We start from the raw sequence: 19,749 nt of genomic DNA, 5'->3' as shown, positions 1-19,749 counted from the left end.
ATCGCAAAGCGCTCCAGCGCTTGAATACGGCCGGGGGATCCGATGCAGACCCACGGCTCTCGTATTATAATGAGCCCGCGAGGCGTGTCTCTGTATGCAAATGACTTGCGCGAGAATGCGCATCCAGTTTAGAATGAGTGGGATTCACCTGGGTAAGAACAGATTTGGACTTTAAGAACGGCTTGATGAATGTGGGGGTGGCTTTTCTTATTGTTCTCTTAACAGACAGGTAAGCAAGAATATAAGAAAAATAATAAGAGAGTATTGTTGAATGAGGCCCATTGTCTCTAGGGAGGAGGATTATAATAGTTAATCCTTTAAACCAGTTAATTTCAGCAGCCAGCAGCACCATATATATATATATATATATATATATATATATATATACAGTACAGTACAGTGCAGTAATACTACCACCAACCATATCGCCTCTCCAACCAACAGTCAAGTCAAGTATTCCTTTATTAATCCCCTTGGGGAAAAGCAGTTGTCATAGCAGCATGGGGGAGGGGAGGTCATAATCGCAATAATAATAGTAACGAACATAGAACATAGTAGTAATAGTGATCATGATAATAGTAGTGGAACGGCAGGATTCAATCAGTCAGTAATAATAGAGATTATTATGGTATACATCAGGGGTAGGCAACCCTAGGCACGCGTGCCTGCAAAGGCACGCAGGGGCATTTTCATAGGCACAGGGGGCAGCACTAAAAAAAATTAAAATATATAATCTTTTTTTTTTTTGCTTTGAAATATTATAGTGAAGTATTTTGCACTGTTGTCGCATTTATCTTGTTGAAATCCTCCCACAGGTTCTTTTTACTACCACATATTTAATTGAGACCCTTTATTTGTTTATGATTTCAATTTAGCTGGAAATACATTGCTACATCATTCAGTAACATTTGCAGAGCCTTATAACAAAAACATTATTACGGTCACCATTGTGACCAGTGGGATTAATCAACAAATTGTATTATTTATTTTTCTATTTCATTGAACATTGCACATGTTAACACTTTGATTGCCATGGTTAAATTCATGATATACCATCCCTTGCCAGCTCTATTTAACATGGAGAAGTTCCCCTTCTTTGCAGGGCTATAACTTTTTAAATTCTATTGCTAGATTGCCATTATTAGGGCCCATTCAATGTCCTATATGTATTGTTCATGGTGTAGCAACGTTAAACTTTTTCATTCACATATTCATACTAAAATATGGTCTAAAGTATAAGTATGTTTTCATCTCTTTCTGCAGCTTTCTCCAGAACGTGATTTATAGCCCCAAATGCATTATATTGATGATCAAATACAGTTTGGTAGGAATCTGTGCGAGATCAAAAATTTCAACTGGACGTACTTCTAGAATTTACTACACGTCATCTGATGTTGACCGGATGGGCGAGGGGGCGTTTATAATTCCGTGGGCAACGTTATACCATTCATCTAATGTGGGTCATATGTTCATCATAGCAGTTTATATCGAACACGGTAATACTACACGCTAAAACTCACCCCAGTCTCCTCGGGCCGTTGGGCGATCAGCGTGGAGTAGACAGTTTTCAATTATGGGATGTTGAAATGCCCGATCTATTTCCAGGTTGTATAATAGTATATACGTCCAAATCATGTTGTTTTTTCGAGTTATTTCCACCGATCGATGTTCACTGTGTGAAGACAGAGTCTCTCTAACATTAGCGAGTGCCCGGACCCCATATGGAGTGAGTCCTGCCGGTTCAAAGGTTGACATCCGGTTTCGATCTGCCGATCGGCCACCTGATGGCGCTCTTGAACCGCTAGAGGGTTGAGAGGAGATCAGCACTGTGTCAAGGCTGCGGAGGGGAAATATGATTTCGATCACAGATTTTTGAAATATTGATATCAAAGACGAGTTACGGCGTCCTCTGCAACTTGAGCATGGCAGGGAATGACGAGTTCCGGCGTTTTCGGCAGTTAAAGTGTTAAAAGCAATTTTTTTTACTCAAAATGTGAGTATTATCAAGTCAACTTGTGTTCTTAACCCTTTCACTGCCACGCTTATGTACATCCTTATACCATCCTCTGCCAGCTCTATTTGTCTATGGAGAAGTTCCCCTTCTTTGCAGGGCTATAACTTTTTTAATTGTATTGCTAAATTGACATTACTATGGCCCATTCAACGTCAATTATCTATCGTTTAGGATGTAGCAATGTTCTACTTTTTCATTCACATATTCATACTAAAATACGATCTAAAGTATAAATATGTTTTTATCGTTTTCTGCAGCATTCTGCAGAACGTGATTTATAGCCCTAAATGCATTATATTGATGATCAAATACAGTTTGATAGCGATCGGCGCCATATAAAAAATGTCAAATGGACGTGCTTCTAGAAGTTACTACTTATCATCTTATGTTGACCGGATGGGGGGGGGGGGGGTCGTTTATAATTCCGTGGCCAACGTTAGATGATTCATGTAGTGTGGGTGATATGATCATCAGATCAGTTTGTATCGAACGCGGTAAAAATAAACGCTGAAACGTACCCCAGTCTCCTCGGGCCGTTGGGCGAAATATTGCTATTATGGGATGTTGAAATATGCGATCCATCTCCAGGTTGTATAATAGTATATACGTCCAAATCATGTTGTTTATCGAGTTATTGATAACTGATCGCTATCCATTGTGTCGAGCTCGAGTCCCGGGAGCTATAGCGAGTGGTCGGACCAAATTTGGATGAGCACCAGTTTCCGTTTCCGGTTTGCCGTTTGGGCAATCCGCCGATCGGCCACCAGATGGAGCTCTTGAACCGTTGGAGAGTTGAGAGGGGATCAACAGTAGATCTCAAGTCTCCGCGGGAGAAATATGATTGCCATCACAGATTTTTGAAATATTGATCTCAATGACGTGTTACGGCGTCATTGGCAGATTAAGCATGGCGGGGAATGACGTGTTAAGGCGTCCTTGGCGATTAAAGGGTTAAAACAATGACAATAAACATAGTTTTATTAGGTTGAAATAATGTGGTTGTGTACTTATTTTTCTGTTAACTTATTATGGATTGAAAACTGAAAACCTTAAAGGGGAGATGAAGCATAGCGATAAACACATAGTCATAGCATCAAATTAGTATTTAGATAAACCACAGAAAAAAATCACATTATAAAAATAAGGCGTTTCTAAGAAAAAACTATTTGTAATGTCCATTTATGTAGCATTTATGAACATGTGCGGCGCCATTTTGTTGCTGACGTCACGGTGTTGGTTTGGTGTATACACTGTGGGTTAGCTGCATAGTAAACATGGTCTGTCGGGTCAGTCAAATGTTGCCTACCAAACAACGGGACCGCGGTGGTTCTTTTTGTATTGCTCCTGGCTGTTCAAACAAATTTTACTGTGTGAAAGAGAGAGGAAAGTTGGTTAATTTCCACAAACTACCAGTGAAAAAAACAGTGTTGTTGGCATGTTGGCTCAGGCTGGCTGCACTCAGGCGGCGTGATCAGCCTGTTGGACAGGGAATGAAGATCTCCAGCGAACACTTCATTGCCTCGGATTATGTTGTTGGGGGTGGAAGGTTTGTCCAGAAGACCACTAATCAGCTGAAGCCTGATGCGGTTCCCTCGGTCTTCGACAGACAGACCGGCGTTAGCTCCCGGGAGCGATGGCTAGCTAGTTACCACCAGCCGGGGACCGGCGTTAGCTCTCTGGAGCGATGGCTAGCTAGTTACCACCAGCCGGGGACCGGCGTTAGCTCTCGGGAGCGATGGCTAGCTAGTTACCACCAGCCGGGGACCGGCGTTAGCTCTCGGGAGCGATGGCTAGCTAGTTAGCACCAGCCGGGGACCGGCGTTAGCTCTCGGGAGCGATGGCTAGCTAGTTAGCACCAGCCGGGGACCGGCGTTAGCTCTCGGGAGCGATGGCTAGCTAGTTAGCACCAGCCGGGGACTGGCGTTAGCTCTCAGGAGCGATGGCTAGCTAGTTACCACCAGCCGGGGACCGGCGTTAGCTCTCGGGAGCGATGGCTAGCTAGTTACCACCAGCCGGGGACCGGCTTTAGCAACCGGGAGCGATGGCTAGCTAGTTAGCACCAGCGGGGGACCGGCATTAGCTCTCGGGAGCGATGGCTAGCTAGTTACCACCAGCCGGGGACCGGCTTTAGCAACCGGGAGCGATGGCTAGCTAGTTAGCACCAGCGGGGGACCGGCATTAGCTCTCGGGAGCGATGGCTAGCTAGTTACCACCAGCCGGGGACCGGCGTTAGCTCCCGGGAGCGATGGCTAGCTAGTTACCACCAGCCGGGGACCGGCGTTAGCTCTCTGGAGCGATGGCTAGCTAGTTACCACCAGCCGGGGACCGGCGTTAGCTCTCGGGAGCGATGGCTAGCTAGTTACCACCAGCCGGGGACCGGCGTTAGCTCTCGGGAGCGATGGCTAGCTAGTTAGCACCAGCCGGGGACCGGCGTTAGCTCTCGGGAGCGATGGCTAGCTAGTTAGCACCAGCCGGGGACCGGCGTTAGCTCTCGGGAGCGATGGCTAGCTAGTTAGCACCAGCCGGGGACCGGCGTTAGCTCTCGGGAGCGATGGCTAGCTAGTTACCACCAGCCGGGGACCGGCGTTAGCTCTCTGGAGCGATGGCTAGCTAGTTACCACCAGCCGGGGACCGGCGTTAGCTCTCGGAAGCGATGGCTAGCTAGTTACCACCAGCCGGGGACCGGCGTTAGCTCTCGGGAGCGATGGCTAGCTAGTTAGCACCAGCCGGGGACCGGCGTTAGCTCTCGGGAGCGATGGCTAGCTAGTTAGCACCAGCCGGGGACCGGCGTTAGCTCTCGGGAGCGATGGCTAGCTAGTTAGCACCAGCCGGGGACTGGCGTTAGCTCTCAGGAGCGATGGCTAGCTAGTTACCACCAGCCGGGGACCGGCGTTAGCTCTCGGGAGCGATGGCTAGCTAGTTACCACCAGCCGGGGACCGGCTTTAGCAACCGGGAGCGATGGCTAGCTAGTTAGCACCAGCGGGGGACCGGCATTAGCTCTCGGGAGCGATGGCTAGCTAGTTACCACCAGCCGGGGACCGGCGTTAGCTCCCGGGAGCGATGGCTAGCTAGTTACCACCAGCCGGGGACCGGCGTTAGCTCTCTGGAGCGATGGCTAGCTAGTTACCACCAGCCGGGGACCGGCGTTAGCTCTCGGGAGCGATGGCTAGCTAGTTACCACCAGCCGGGGACCGGCGTTAGCTCTCGGGAGCGATGGCTAGCTAGTTAGCACCAGCCGGGGACCGGCGTTAGCTCTCGGGAGCGATGGCTAGCTAGTTAGCACCAGCCGGGGACCGGCGTTAGCTCTCGGGAGCGATGGCTAGCTAGTTAGCACCAGCCGGGGACTGGCGTTAGCTCTCGGGAGCGATGGCTAGCTAGTTACCACCAGCCGGGGACCGGCGTTAGCTCTCGGGAGCGATGGCTAGCTAGTTACCACCAGCCGGGGACCGGCGTTAGCAACCGGGAGCGATGGCTAGCTAGTTAGCACCAGCGGGGGACCGGCATTAGCTCTCGGGAGCGATGGCTAGCTAGTTACTACCAGCCAGGGACTGGCGTCAGCTCTCGGGAGCGATGGCTAGCTAGTTACCACCAGCCGGGGACTGGCGTTAGCTCTCGGGAGCGATGGCTAGCTAGTTAGCACCAGCGGGGGACCGGTGTGGTGCCAAAATCTTACCCCTTGCCATAATTTTACCCCACCCCAATTCAATAACTTGCGTGTGACTGCTCCCACAGGCCGAATATTGCCCCGATCCTCGCAAGATTAAATCCATTTTTCCTAAATCACTTCCATCATCGAAAACGAGGGGAAAAGGTCGGCTCGCGACCCTGAAAATGTTGCGTGATTTTAAAAATGCTGTATTAAGTGAGCCTATTATGGGCTCCACGCGAGCTTTCTACCGTGGGTACATCTGGGCGTCCCGCAAATTTTACTCATTCACATGTAGCCCCGAAAATGCTTAGAAAAGGAAAGCCGAAAGCGTGGAATAAACTCGCAGAAACGGAAAAGTGTCCCACGGGCGCGCCGTGATTCCGATCCGCGTGAAAATATTCACGGCCATAGAGGAGACCGTGGGACACCTTTTTGCAACCGAATATGTGTCTCGAATATTTACTCCCACGCGGCGTGCAAAATCGCGCAAGGAAATCGGACCAAAATGAACCAATGCTCCAGCAGTATTAACCAACGCTGACTGAGTGGGTGGGGTAAAATTATGGCAAGGGGTAGGATTTTGGCACAACACCGGCGTTAGCTCTCGGGAGCGATGGCTAGCTAGTTACTACCAGCCGGGGACCGGCGTTAGCAACCGGGAGCGATGGCTAGGTGCTAACTAGCTAGCCATCGCTCCCGGTTGCTAACACCGGTCCCCGGCTGGTGCTAACTAGCTAGCCATCGCTCCCTAGAGCTAACGCCGGTCCCCGGCTGGTGCTAACTAGCTAGCCATCGCTCCCGAGAGCTAACGCCGGTCTGTCTGTCGAAGACCGAGGGAACCGCATCAGGCTTCAGCTGATTAGTGGTCTTCTGGACAAACCTTCCACCCCCAACAACATAATCCGAGGCAATGAAGTGTTCTCTGGGGATCTTCATTCCCTGTCCAACAGGCTGATCACGCCGCCTGAGTGCAGCCAGCCTGAGCCAACATGCCAACAACACTGTTTTTTTCACTGGTAGTTTGTGGAAATTAACCAACTTTCCTCTCTCTTTCACACGGTAAAATTAGTTTGAACAGCCAGGAGCAATACAAAAAGAACCACTGCGGTCCCGTTGTTTGGTAGGCAACATTTGACTGACCCGACAGACTATGTTTACTATGCAGCTAACCCACAGTGTATACACCAAACCAACACCGTGACGTCAGCAACAAAATGGCGCCGCCCATGGCGAAAACAGGGAAATTATATTTGATTTTTCAGACAAATAAGCAGGATTTCACATTTTATTATAGGACCCTGTCTTACACAAGGTACACAACAAACAAACTAGGATCACATTGTTCACTGCATCATCTCCACTTTAATGCACAGTAACTGAACTCAATATTTCTAAGTTCTGGTAACTTATTATTATTATTTTTTTTACAGTGTAGTATTGCAATCAATCAAAACTTATTTACATGATATACCTCACATTCACCCTCCATTCACATCCTGGTGTTCTCCTGGTGTTCTCCATTAGGCCTGTAGGTGGAGCTATGACAGCACACGTACAGTACACACACTGTATGCAACTCAGATTTAGGGTTGATACAACCATCATAATAATATTGTTAATAATAACAATAACAATAATGATGTAATAATGTAAATAAATATCATTAAAAAGACCTGATTATGAGAAAAATAATTTACGATGCATGGAATATTGTTGAGGCACACTAGTTACAACTATATTTCAAACAGGCACTCCATGTCAAAAAGGTTGCTGACCCCTGGTATACATGGTCCGTAGCGCAGAAGCAGTATTAAGAGTCAGACAGTTCTCAGGGCGGCTAGGTGGTGCAGTGGGCAAGGCGCTCACCACCAATGCGGGAGACGCTGGGTTCGAGCCCAGCTCTCCGCATTGCTATCAGCTTGGCTGGTCGTTCATACTAATACAATTGGCAGTATTAGGGGGTGGGAAGCTGATGGGTGGGGATCGGACGTTGTGGACAGTGACTCATACAGGTCGGTTGGTGCGCCTGCGCAGCAGAATCAGGAAGAGACGAGGGCGGCGTGTCCCTCCCACGCAGACCCCCGACGCTGAGAGATCGCGCTGTGCAGGTGAAAAGATGCGACGGCTGCTTCCTCGAGTACCGGAGGGGACACGTGATGTAAGGCTTCGTCCACATTGCAGCCGGCTTGTGGGAGGCATGGCCTAACAGCGTTCGAGACAGGGGAGGATAGAATTGGACGATACGAAATTGGGATGGGAGAAAAATAGAAAATGGGAGAAAAAGTTGATAAAAAAAAAAAGAGTCAGACAGTTCTCCAACTGTTGGCAGCAGTCCGTGCCTGCGGTTGTGGAGCCTGATGGCTACTCGTACGAAGGACCGGCCAAGTCGAGCCAGATGGACACCAAGGCGGGTAATAATAGGCTTGTTTGAGATTACTTTCGGCTCGCCTCGAAAACAAGCGAGATAGACGATTGCAGCCGGGGGAGGAGTCAGAAAGTCGAACACTTCAGAGTTGACGAAAGCCTGCTCGCCTAGTCTCGCATGGCAGATATCGCGTTCACGTTCCCACACACCTGTCCAGCTCATTATAATGCGAGGGCCGTGTGGCGAGGAACACACACACACACAGCTGAATAATTCTGTTTTGCATCAATATATATATACTGTGTATATTGAGGCAAAACTGAATTATATATACAGTATATATTGAGGCAAAACAGAATTATTATCATGTAAGATGTGTGCAATGAGATATAGCCTATATATTATAATTTCGGCTAATTATAATTTCGAGAGCGCACTAATAATGTTTGGCTAGCTAATTATCCTTTGGATTTTATGTGGGGGGTATAATGAGAACAGGTAGAAATACTATAACACTCACTCATTCACACAAATTGATGTGAATAAAATCTTCATTTATTATTATTATCATCTGGAGTCGCAAATCGCTGTAGCTCGCATATGTGTGTGTGTGCAGGATACAGTATCAGCTGCCGCATCGTTAATGAACTATAGATTTATATGGAATTCGTTAATCTATTCTATCTATTTCACTATATCGGGCGATTGGGTTAACTGTGAGCCAGGCGGCTTAGTGAAGTACTGTACATACGAGCGGTAATGCTCAGATTGCTCATTGAGTCATGACTATAAATGCAAAACGTAATTGTCGTATTTATTATCATTATAATTATTTAATTCCGATGATAGAAACAGTCCGTCTATAGAATCGACTTGAAGGAATCACCAACTATTTGTTCAGGGGGGTTGGTTATTTTGATATAAACTCCATTGCAGAGATGGTTATTAAGACAGCATTTATGAGGAATGTGTAAAGCGTGAATGTCAGTACTCTGATAAAAACAATTTGGTGTCCGACTGACAGTTTATCTTGGAATAATGATGGATAAGATAACGTTATTTGAAGAAGCTCTTGGTACCCAAACTCCTGTATCCAATAATAATAAATCTATCTGATAGACATCTCATAACTTCCTTGTGGGTGGTGACAACTTTTCTGAGCCAATGGGCGTTTTGCGCAGACGATAGCAAGTCGTTTCCCATCATGCATTTGCGTCGAGCAGTCACTGGTCAGGTACTGTGGCGCCTAGCTCTGAAGACTATGCGTGGCTCGCTCCTGTGAGATTTGCGCGGCTCGCCTAGTCAGATTTCCAGAGCAAGTCAGACAACATTCTATTTTTTTTTTTTTTTATTGGTCTTTTTCCCCCTCCATTTTCCTCCGATTTTCTCCCATCCCAATGTTAGTCGTATGCCAATTCCCAGTCCCTTCCTGGTCGCTGCGCACTTACCCCCCACAGTCAGATCATCTGGGAGAGTGGAGGCTACCACGTGCTTCCTCCGACACACGTCCAGCCAATCACCGCTTCTTTTCACCTGGCAGCGCGGATTCTCATTGAGAGGGCGTAGCGTGTGGGAGGACCACACTATCCCCCTCACGTCCAATCCGCGCTTAGCAGGCGCCCCGACCGAACTGTAGGAGTCGCTGTTTACAACGACCCGGACCCACCCCGCCAGCTTCTCCCACCCTCTGATACAGCCAATTGTATCAGTGCAGACGGCCAGCCAAGCTGGTGACAACCCCGGAGCTGTGAGCTGGATTCGAACAGGCAAATCCAGCTCAGCTCCGGGGCCGGTGACGAACGCAATCTCCGCTCGGCCACCTAACCGCCTTAGTCAGACAACATTCTAACCATCATGCAACATGCTTGGCAAGGTGGTAGTAAAAACTGTGTAGACCTGCGCAGTTACACGAGAGAGGTGTACGTCAACAGCGTTGTGTTTAATGTGGTCGACATGGGACTACAATCATCGTTCTGAATGAGCCCGGCATTGAATGGAACTGACCTCAACGTGGAAAACCTCAACGTTTGTGATGAATATCAACCGACGGACGAGTGCAGCTAGTATTTTGTGCCGTTTTCTTTCATTCATCTAAGCCTTAACTAGCCTCATGTAGTGATCCTCGCCCTCACCCTTTGCAAATCCCTCCCCCCTTCCATCCTCCTCCAATGTCCTTGCTCCTGCTCTGCCACCTGTCCTTCCCTCCTCCCCCCTCCTCCTCCTCCTCCCTGTGCACGAGAGCGAGAGAGAGAGAGGGCGGGGCCGGCCGGCCATAGATAGATGGGAGGGCTGGGCCTGGGCCCCTTTCGTGAATCAAAACCACACGTGCGTTTACAGCTGCAAAGAAGGTTAGGATTATATTTTTTAATATATATTTTTTTCAGATAGTGGTACACTCACCATGTGACTCCAGCCCGGCTCCCTGGCCAATCCCGTTGTCGTACGACTGCGGAGAGGACGAGAGCAACAAGCGATGTCATTACACTCTAAATACACGGCCCCGCAAAGGGAGGCTGATGTGAAGCCAAGTGACATAACTGCTGCTCACTTCAGTCTACTTCATCCCACTTGTTGCATGTTGAGAAACCTAAGTGGGTAGTGGGCGGCAGTCATTAGCAAAACAATGGAATCACATTTCAATTCAAATAGACAAAGTCTATTTGAGTGGCTGTGGCACTTTTTTTTACACCGTATACTCTGACCCCCCGGATCAGCCACTCATCCCTGTGTGCGCTCATCTGAAGGGTTAGCACACCATATACTCTGACCCAGGATCAGCCGCTCATCCCTGTGTGCGCTCATCTGAAGGGTTAGCACACTGTATACTCTGACCCAGGATCAGCCACTCATCCCTGTGTGCGCTCATCTGAAGGGTTAGCAGCACACTGTCATCAGCCGCTATTACCAGGAATATTACCAGACCAATATTACCAGGAATATTACCAAACCAAAATTACTGGACCAATATTACCAGGAATATTACCAGACCAACCTTGTTTCTTTTCACTGGGCAGCGTTTGTTCCCTCTAACACACTACTGAGTTTCTCATCTTGAATTCAAGCTTTCTTCCTACAGGGAATACGTTGAGATGGAGGCTCTCATTTCTTGCCGCAATTTCCCTAGTTTCCAATTCCATGTCCCCGTGTTTAACACTTCTTTTGACCAACCCTCCTTCCAATTTGCTGCTCCCAGCAGTTGGAACGAGATTCAAAAGACTTAGAAAATGTATCCCCCTCACTGCTTTTAAGTACTTATTTGGTTATTTGTTTGATGTGTGTCTTAATTATTTCCCTTACCTCTGTGATGTATGTATGTCCGTCTCTTATACATATAGTATATATAGGTTTTTTTGGCCCCATTTCCGTGTTACCCTTCGAAAGGCCTTTTAGTCCAGGTCGTCATTGTCAATAATTTGTTCTTAATTGACCTGCCTGGTTAAATAAAGGTTCAATAAAAATGAAATAAATAGAAATTATCAATTGTTGCTAATGCTACCATAGAAACCCCAGTTATTTGATTAGTAGGAAGAGAGTTGTCGAAGCAGTTTTCTTATCAGTCTTTGGACTATGGTGATGTAATTTATAGGCCTGCTGCAGCCTCAACCCTTAAATCCCTGGACTCTAACTATCACTCTGCACTCAGATTCATCACTAATGATAGATACAACACTCATCACTGTGTCCTTTATGAGAAGGTTGGTTGGTCCTCGCTGACGGAGAGGCGCAACAAACACTGGTATTTAATTATTAAGGCCCTTATTGGTAAGATACCTCCTTGGACGCACGCATTTGGAGCAGAAAGGCCCTGCGGAAAGCAGTGAGTATGCAGACATAAACAAGGTTTAGAGAGAGAGAGAGAGAGAGACTGAGCTGAGAGAGAGCTGAGAGAGAGAGCTGAGAGATATAGAGAGGAAAGGGGGGGGGGGGGTCGTTTATAATGTGATAGTCAGTAAATGCTTTATGTAGTATGGGTGATATATTGATCAGATGGTTTGCAGTGAAATGAATGAATTTGTGTTGAAAATAACGTTAGTGTCCTCTTACCGTGCGCCAATGAGACTGGCGGTGAAAAGATCCCAGGTATACGACGCCGATCGCCTAGGTCCATTTCCGGTTTGTATGTCGCAATAAACGCCGAAATCATATCGATTATTAAGTTTAGAAAGCGATCCATTATGTACATTGTGTCTGTCGGGAGCCTTGCAACGATATCTGACGGCCGGATGAATTTAATCGACGCACATCAGCCATATCCTGTTTGCCAGTGTAACTCGCCCGACCATCCACCAGGCGGCGGTATTGAGCCGTCGTTGCCTTCACCTGTAGGGTCCAGCTGGAGCGTCGCGGTTGTATATATGAATTAGGAATGCCATGGGGAAAAAATGAAATATTGATCTCAATAACGCTGTACAGCGAGGTCTGGCGCTCAACGCATGGCGGGCAATAACGCTGAACAGCGTTTCCGGCGGTGGATGTGTTAAAAGAAAAGAGTCAGGGGTGGGCTACTTGGGAGCGGGGCCGTGTTGCGTGAAGGCAAGTGTGAACAGGTGGGTTTTTAGGTTGGTTTTGAAGAGGTTGATGGTGTCAGAGCCTCAGATGGAGGGTGTAGGAGCCAAATCCTATGATGATAAATTGTATCTTTATTGCCCCATTAGACATATAGTTTATTATGGTATTTGTGCTTTGTGTTTATTAATATTTGTCATAATGAATTCCAAGATGGAGACTTACCTGGTCAACTCCCCTTTTTTCCCACATCCGCCCTAACCACTCCTATAACATGGCAGGTAATTTAGAGTTCAGGTAGGCCCAGGTAGAGCGGTACCATATCGTTTTTGACCGCACTTAATTTGCACTTCATTCGCACTTTACGTTCATTTACAAAACCCTTTGTTTGTTTTATAGTGGTAGGCAGCTATTGGGGCTGTTGTGATTCGCTTTCCAATAAATCCCGTTTGTTTTGACAAAGTACATCGTCATCTTTTCTTTTGGACTGCAATTCGGAGCGTGTCGGACTAACAACGCATTACCTGGAGCCTCAAGGCAACTGTGGTTCGTAGGATTGCCTTTACATTGTCAAAAACTACCGCTGACAAAATGCCGACAGACAACTTCTAAGTGCAACAAGGACGGAGGTAACGTAAAGAATGGATGTTTGTTTCGGATCGCCAACTATAAGCCGTTGCGTCTGTGGAATGGATGTGATGAACATAAACGGCGCGGCCGTCTTTATTGTTTGAAGGTATCTTGTGCTGGCGAAGAGGAAAATATAATACGGACTCTGTCTCTGTGGTTGACAGCGATACAGACTCTGTCTCTGTGGTTGACAGCGAGTCGGTGTGTGCGTTTGAGAGTGGATGACGTCACGTGCAGCATTCGCCAAGTGCGCCGTTTCCCACGCCCTAACTGCTTCATTCATAAATCACTGTTCCGTTTTAAATGCATACAACGCTGCTGCTCATCTGAATTAAGAGGTTTTCGTTAGCTGCCCACATTATGGCGGAAATGGAGAGTGGTATTTTTGAGGATCCTTTACAAAAATTAAAAGGATCAAGAAGTGCAAAACTGGGTGCACTTACTAAAAAAAAATTATGAAATCACTGAACTTATGGGAAATCATGGAAATGTGGAATTGGTTCACACAAAAATGACAGATTTCTCCAAGTTGTGTGGCGAGTTACATGAACTCAATACAGCTGTAAAGGGTTTGCTAACCAAAATATCTATAGAGGAAACAGAAAAGGACCAAGCAGAATGGTACGAGCCTAAAGCAGCATCACTGCATGAATTTGCTGCCCATGTTAAAACGTGGACTGAAGCGGCAGAGCCACATATTGAATATGACAAAGGTGAAGAAGAGATCCACCCAAGGGACAGCGTTTCAAACACCTCTTCAAGGCGTTCAAGGTCATCAAAAGGTAGTAAGCACTCGGATTACTCCTCTACATCCTCAACCCGACTCAAACTACAAGCTGAGAAGGCAGTTTTATTGATCAAAGCAGAAGCATTAATAAAGAAACAAGCACTGGACAAGGAGGAGGCTGAACTAAAGGGGAGGAGCAACAAGGAGGAGGCTGAACTAAAGGGGAGGAGCCGTAAGGAGGAGGCTGAACTAAAGGCCAAAAGGGAGCAATTGGAACTGCAAACTGAAATACAAGCCACCAGTGCTAAACTGAACGTGTTCACAGAATATGAGAACATTCATGAGATGGACAATAGACCAGGTGAACGAATATTTCGATGAAATGGAAAGGTCTAAGGAAGCCTCACAAAAGGTTATTCAGGAGGCAATGATGCCCACCTCCACTGATGTCATCACAACATTACCCATCACAAATTCACATGTGTATGATATGGAATTCCAGCTTCTTACTCCATCTGCTCAGCTTGCACAGTTGAACAGACACAGCAGCCTGTTACCAGAAAGTGTTCAAACTGTATATCACCCTGTTCACCCAAGACCAAGCAACATAGGAGGGGAGCCTGTTGTAAGACGAAAGGAAACGTCACAACAGCCCCAAATTGGAATGTCTGCTTTGAGGGTCAGCTGGTAGGGCTTTGTAATCAGCTGGTAGCTCTTTGTAATCAGCTGGTAGCTCTTTGTAATCAGCTGGTAAGTCTTTGTCTCACCTAAACTCCTGTAATCAGCTGGTAGGTCTTTGTAATCAGCTGGTAGGTCTTTGTAATCAGCTGGTAGGTCTTTGGAACCAGCTGGTAGCTCTTTGTAATCAGCTGGTAGGTCTTTGTCTCACCTAAACTCCTGTAATCAGCTGGTAGGTCTTTGTAATCAGCTGGTAGGTCTTTGTCTCACCTAAACTCCTGTAATCAGCTGGTAGGTCTTTGTAATTAGCTGGTAGGTCTTTGTCTCACCTAAACTCCTGTAATCAGCTGGTGGGTCTTTGTAATCAACTGGTAGGTCTTTGGAATCAGCTGGTAGGTCTTTGGAATCAGCTGGTAGGTCTTTACCTGCTCATGCGGGTGTCTTATTCTCATCCTATTGGATTCTTATTATTGTATTATGGCATTACTGTATTATTGCACAATCATTGTGGGCAAGACCCCCGCATTTCACTGTATACTTGTATGCAGTGACAAATAAAACTCTTGACTTGACTTCACATGTTATGCACTTTACGTTACTTTACTCCGGTTAGATGCCAATGATCCGACTCTTTTGAACGGCTCTTTCCTAGAACGAAGGAAACCGAGTCATACTTGGAGTGGGAGCTGTTATTTCATACAGGGGGTGGGATTTAGAAAACGGCAACATTGTATTGTTTACTTCACTTGCGCTCTTTCAATCCAAGCGCAAAATTATTTTAATCCAACATTACAACAAAGTATGATTAATTTACAATTAGAGATGTTCGATGTTGGCTTTTTTACCGATATACCGATATTGTCCAACTCTTAATTTCCGATACCGATATCTGCAGGGTTTCCCCCCCCAAAAAACGGAATAATTTCAGGTAATTAACATTACATATCTCTTGTCGTGGAATTAACACAACATTATGCATACTTTTGACAATAAATAAAATAAGAATTTGTTCTTACTTGCTTGCCTGGGTAAATAAAGGTTAAATGCACAAAAAATATATATATATATATATATTTTTTTGAAAACCGATACCGATATTTTCCGATATTACATTTTAATGCCAATATCGGCCAAAACAAACAAACAAAGGATATAAGCCTTTTTACTGTAAGAACGAATCTGGGAGGTTTTCTGAATCAGGGATGTCTTCTCACCTTAAAGCCCAACATCCAGGTTAAACCCTACTGATCAATTATGGGTAGTTTACATCATTGGTATATAATTTCATTATTTATTTTTTTCCATTTGACACCGGAAATGCCACTCCGAAAGAGTTAAAAAGGTCCATGCACGAATAACATGCACGCGCAAATCAAAAAAGCTTATCAAACGCCGACGTCACTACAGGTGCATATTAATGAGCCGAATCTAAAAGCTTATCAAGACGCTAGCACGGCCGTGACGTCACTTCAGGAAACGTATGCCTTATGCCCGTCCGGGTCATAGTACTACTCGATATATGGCGCTGGCTAACGTTAGCATTATGTCTACTGTCGTGAACCATTTGAGATCGGGGCATGTAGAGGAGTTTGGGGAACGAGTAAAATCATGTGCAGGTCCTCTTCTCAGACCTGTGTGGCAAAGCACTGCACACGCATCATGCAAGCTACACGTCGCTGCATGTTGATCAATGGTGGCCCACTCGGTGCATCACAGTTAGCCTATAACTCCGCCGTCCCTGCTACAGTCGGGACCACTACACTGACATTAGCCTATAGCTCCGCCGTCCCTGCTACAGTCGGGACCACTACACTGACGTTAGCCTATAGCTCCGCAGGGACGGTTCTCTCCTCTTTGTGTGCCCCCGTTCTCGCGTGTGTCCTGCCGGGGAGCTTGTGGACACGACAACAGCGGCGGCCATAGCGTTAGTTAGCTCATAGCTATCGTGTACCACTAGCGTTACGGCGGGCTCGAGCACCCTACGGCTGCCGCCGTTGTCGCGTCCATGGGCTCCCCGGCAGGGTACCCGTGGGGACGGGGGTGTACAGAGAGGAGAGAACCATTTTGTGTCGGGCGTTCATGCCGGCCAGCGAGCCGGACGTCGGGATATGTTGTTAGCACAATAGCTACCAAGCTAAGCTATGTTAGCTTATAACGGTGTACACAATATGTACAACGACACAATGATTTACATTATTACAAATATGGTAACGTGGTTGTGGCTTTTACAAATAGTGGTTAGCTTTAGAGATGGATGGCTATGATCACGGAGCAATAGTGTTGTTGGGTGAAACAGATAGATTTTCATTCGGCTAGTAGTAGCAAGGCTCTCAGTGCCTGCCACTAGCTGTGTGTGACTCTCAGCGCCCCCTGGTGAGCCCCCTGGTGCCCTGCACCTCTTGTGACGACATCATTTCGATTACACACGCACGTTATGAACCATTGATTAAAATATCCACATGCGTGGTGATTGTGTTGGGCAGACAAAATGTTTGATAAAAACGCTAAAACTGGGTCAATTTCAATACTTTTTTTTTCCTTCTTCATGAAAGTCACCGTTGGCCTAGTCCACATTGTTTATTGAACAAAAATACAACATGAAGGTTGGCCTTTAAGATAGACCTATATCGAACATGCAAATTGTATCTTATTTTACACTGCCTATCAAATTCATGTGTCGGTTATCACACTTTTGACTTCTTACTGATGACTATTTTTAAACTGAATCATTTTAAACAATTTTTCACACTTTTTACTCTAACCTTGCTATTTACATTTTGTACTGTTGTTGTATGTCCGTTCTATTTTATAATTTTTAGACTATTTTTAAACGTAATCATTTTAAACTACTTTATTATTTGTATTACTGAATAGAGAGCCTATTAGGATGCTAGATCCTAATGTGAAACACTGTGATTTACCATACCCTGCTATGCTCACCCATGCCTGTATTTTTACTGTTGTGAAGCACTTTGAACTGCAACCTCTGTATGAAAAGTGCTATACAAATAAAGTTATTATTATTATTATTATATCTTTTCATTCAAACTTTGGTGGACGCGGCTCAATATCACACTCATGTTGGATATCATACATACATTTTAACGATCTGAGGCTTCGTTTCCAGGGGCTTTAAGTATCTATGATCCAAATCCAAATCTTATCATTATCCTAGTGATTATTCTGCGGATAAACCAAAGATTTTGATTTAAGACTGATAAACCAACACCATCCCCCAACGGTTCTGCCAACCTTATTTGGTTGTACTGTACTTGTGTGGCAACAATAAAACTGAATGTAATGAATCAGAAACCTCTCGGTGCAGACCCCCCTGCTCTCGATGCAGACCCCCCAGACTCACCATGCTCCTCCTGATGTACTCGATGGCTTTCTGCGTGTCCATCCCCGACCAGTCGTTCAGCATGTAGCAGATGCAGGCGGCGCAGTAGATAAACCTCATGTCATTCTCACTGCCCTCTGGCACTGCATAGAAACTGGGCACACACACACAGACACAGACACAGACAGACAGACAGACAGACAGACAGACAGACAGACAGACAGACAGACACAAACAAGGAACAGTTGACATTAGCTGAAAGTGTGTGGTAAGAGTTAAAGGGGAACTCCACTATTTTGGGAAATTAGCTTATTTAACACCTTCCCTGGAGTTAGACAAGAAGATGCATACCTTTTTTGTCTCTGTGCGTGCATTTTAGCTTTGGGAATAGACGCTCCGTTAGCATAGCTTAGCTTCATCACTGGAAGTGAGGCAGGACAGTAGCCTTACAGTGCCTTACCGTGTATTGCAAGGTCTGACATTGACCAAACTTGATATGCATGACCTTGGTGGGCTCTAGGTCAACTCCTGAAAAGGGGGTCAATGTCAGACCTTGCAATCAAAAGTTAGGGGCGCACTGAAATTATGGCAAGGGTTATTAGCCCCCTAACTTTTGATTGCAAAGTCTGACATTGACCCCCTTTTCAGGAGTTGACCTAGAGCCCACCAAGGTCATGCATATCAAGTTTGGTCAATGTCAGACCTTGCAATACACTGTAAGGCACTGTAAGGCTACTGTCCTGCCTCACTTCCAGTGATGAAGCTAAGCTATGCTAACGGAGCGTCTATTCCCAAAGCTAAAATGCACGCACAGAGACAAAAAAGGTATGTATCTTCTTGTCTAACTCCAGGGAAGATGTTAAATAAGCTAATTTCCCAAAATAGTAGAGTTATCCTTTAAGGTCAAGGTGTTTGCATAGAACAGGGACAGGGGTCAAGTTCAGGGACAGGGGTCAAGTTCCAACTGCCAGTTCAAAATGTGTTAATGAATTAATTAAGTGTGGGTCGTAGTGTGAATCTGGATGAGTGTGTGTATCTGTGTGTGTGTGCACATGTATACATATTGGACATGTTTGTCCTCGCTGATCGAGAGGTGCAACAAACACTGGTATTTGTTCATTTTTAAGGCCCTTATTGGTAAGATACCTCCTTATACTACATCATTATTGGAATGGAATTTTGGTACCTATGGAACCCGTTCTAGTGACTGGCTAGTCCTTCGTTAGTTCATGCCGCCAGTTGAGTGCCGGCAACGCTATATAGCGTTTGTTTGTCGTATTTTTATTTATTGGCAATTTGAATTCATATTTCATCAATCGAGCCTCACGCTAGTGTTGCAGAGTCTCTCTGAGCTCAATTTGGAAGATACCGCCCCCTATCGTCTCTCCCTGTGTAACTGCACCCCATTAGTTTAGACTGATGAAGGGGGGGGGGCCAGTTTCCTCATGTTACTTTTCCGTCAAGCCAACTGAAGAGACCCAAGTTGATCGCCGGCCCTCAGAACAGCGTGGATTATGTATTTCCAGCACCCAACGCTGAATCAATAAACGCGATCTATATTTGGAATGGCGATCAGGAATTGGAATAATCTTTTTGGATAACATCTGATCTGAGGTAAGGAATCTATTTTACCAGTCTTGGGGTAATCAGAGCTTTTTTCACAGATATATCAACGTGTCCCATATGTGTGTGTGTGTGTGTGTGTGTGTGCTCGCTGATCAGGAAATGAGAATATACTTTTCAGATCGCTTCTATAGCGTGCATAAGTACACATATACTATCGATAATCTAGCGTTTATTTGAAAACTATTCATAAATAGGCCGGAAAATTACAACGTT

The 19,749-nt window shown here is 45.9% G+C and overlaps 1 protein-coding gene across 2 annotated transcripts in view; it reads right to left on the bottom strand.

Moving 5' to 3' along the window:
- The window catches only part of pggt1b (protein geranylgeranyltransferase type I, beta subunit), an 88,364-nt gene that overhangs the window by 30,943 nt on the left and 37,672 nt on the right, over positions 1–19,749 (bottom strand). For both annotated transcript variants that reach the window (XM_084322515.1, XM_084322516.1), the window contains exons 5-6: positions 17,932–18,064; positions 10,430–10,475 (exon numbers count right to left, since the gene is read on the bottom strand). In XM_084322515.1, the coding sequence (XP_084178641.1) occupies positions 10,430–10,475; positions 17,932–18,064 (179 nt within the window). The remainder of the gene's footprint in view (positions 1–10,429; positions 10,476–17,931; positions 18,065–19,749) is intronic.

The sequence above is a fragment of the Notolepis coatsorum genome (assembly GCF_963971535.1).
Source record: "Notolepis coatsorum genome assembly, chromosome: 10".
In the NCBI taxonomy this organism is placed as follows: domain Eukaryota; kingdom Metazoa; phylum Chordata; class Actinopteri; order Aulopiformes; family Paralepididae; genus Notolepis; species Notolepis coatsorum.
Note: the sequence above shows the minus strand (reverse complement) of the source record. Positions and strands in the feature narration are given on the sequence as shown.